The following is a 1,420-nucleotide window of genomic DNA, read 5'->3' on the forward strand; positions in this document are numbered from 1 at the left end:
CTTTGTAGATTATTTAGTTACCTAACTGGCCTCTCTTTCATGGATATGTATCTAGTTGCAATATTATTAAGAAAATTTTCAATGTCTTATTCTGATATTTTAAAATTTCCATTGAAATGAAATATTAGCAATGTAAGAGGTCACCAGTTAAAAGAAATACACTTTGAGTTATTAAGTCCTTGCAGTGTTTATCCTAACACAGTTCATTTGACAGCATATGTGATAATTTAAAGAAAAAATTATTTAGAATTTAGATTAAAATGTTTTATTGCTGGACGGACCTTATAACCAAAATAACCAAACCTGTTACCATGGAGTTGATTCCGATGCATAGCAACCCTATAGGACAGAGTAGAATTGCCCCATAGGACTTCCAAAGCTGTAATCTTTATGGAAGCAGACTGCCACGTCTTTCTCCCATGGAGCAGCTGGTAGGTTTGAACTACTGACCTGTCGGTTAGCAGCCAAACGCTTGACCATTGCACGACAGGGGCTTCTTGGAACGGACCTTAAAACAACCAAAAACCCATTGCTGTTGAATCTATTCCGACTCATAGCGACCCTATAGGGCAGAGTAAACTGCCCTATAGGGTTTCCAAGGAACGGCTGGTGCATTCGAACAGCTGACCTTTTGGTTAGCAGCCGAGCTTTTAACCACTGTACTACAAGGCTCCGGAAGGGACCTTAGAGATTGTCAAATTCAACATTCTTATTTTAGAGGTGACAGAATAGAGGCATGAGGAGAAGAGTCTTAATCAGGATCCTGAGGTCTCGTCTAGTTCATTTTATATTATGCAATTCACATTATTTTAATGGAAGTATTGATAGGTATTTATAGCAAGATATTTATCCTTGCATATCAGCTTTAAGTAGCTCCTGGAAACTTTTCCACTTTTTTCCTGTTAAACTTTGCCTATGATAAATTAATTATCTTCTGCCCCATTGGATGTTTAAAGGTTTTTCTTTATCCTCTAGCTTGAACAGGAGTTGGAGCTATCCCGAAGGTTATTGAATCAATCAGAAGGCAGCAGAGAAACACTTATGTATCAGGTAAGTCTATGCACGCTATGAAAATATGCTTTTACATTAAATCAGGATTGAATCTCCTCTATTAAATGTCTTGCAAAAGAGAAAAAAAAAGGTCTAGAAAAATTTTCCCTCGATGAATGTATATTAGCACACATAAGCAAAAGATGGAAATCTTTTCAGGAAGATTCAGAGAAAGCTAGTAGAAAACACAGGTCCAGGTTCCCACTGTGACAGTGTATCTTGCTGATTGCTGCTCCGGCTTACTACTTTTCTCTCTTAGCGCGAGCAGTATAGAAGTAGACTTGATGTGTAAGATAAATGTCCACAGGAGCTTAATTTTATTCCAGGAGGCATAGAAGAGTGAAGGAGGGAGCAAAATGCATAAAGCAGA

General features: G+C 37.7%; 1 protein-coding gene across 1 annotated transcript in view; it reads left to right on the forward strand.

The window, feature by feature from the left end:
• Positions 1 to 1,420, forward strand: part of CEP128 (centrosomal protein 128) — a 602,257-nt gene that overhangs the window by 152,704 nt on the left and 448,133 nt on the right. Inside the window, exon 9 of the mRNA XM_023742234.1 lies at positions 976 to 1,050. Within this exon, the coding sequence (XP_023598002.1) occupies positions 976 to 1,050 (75 nt within the window). The remainder of the gene's footprint in view (positions 1 to 975; positions 1,051 to 1,420) is intronic.

The sequence above is a fragment of the Trichechus manatus genome, unplaced genomic scaffold (assembly GCF_000243295.1).
Source record: "Trichechus manatus latirostris isolate Lorelei unplaced genomic scaffold, TriManLat1.0 scaffold00206, whole genome shotgun sequence".
In the NCBI taxonomy this organism is placed as follows: Eukaryota; Metazoa; Chordata; class Mammalia; order Sirenia; family Trichechidae; genus Trichechus; species Trichechus manatus.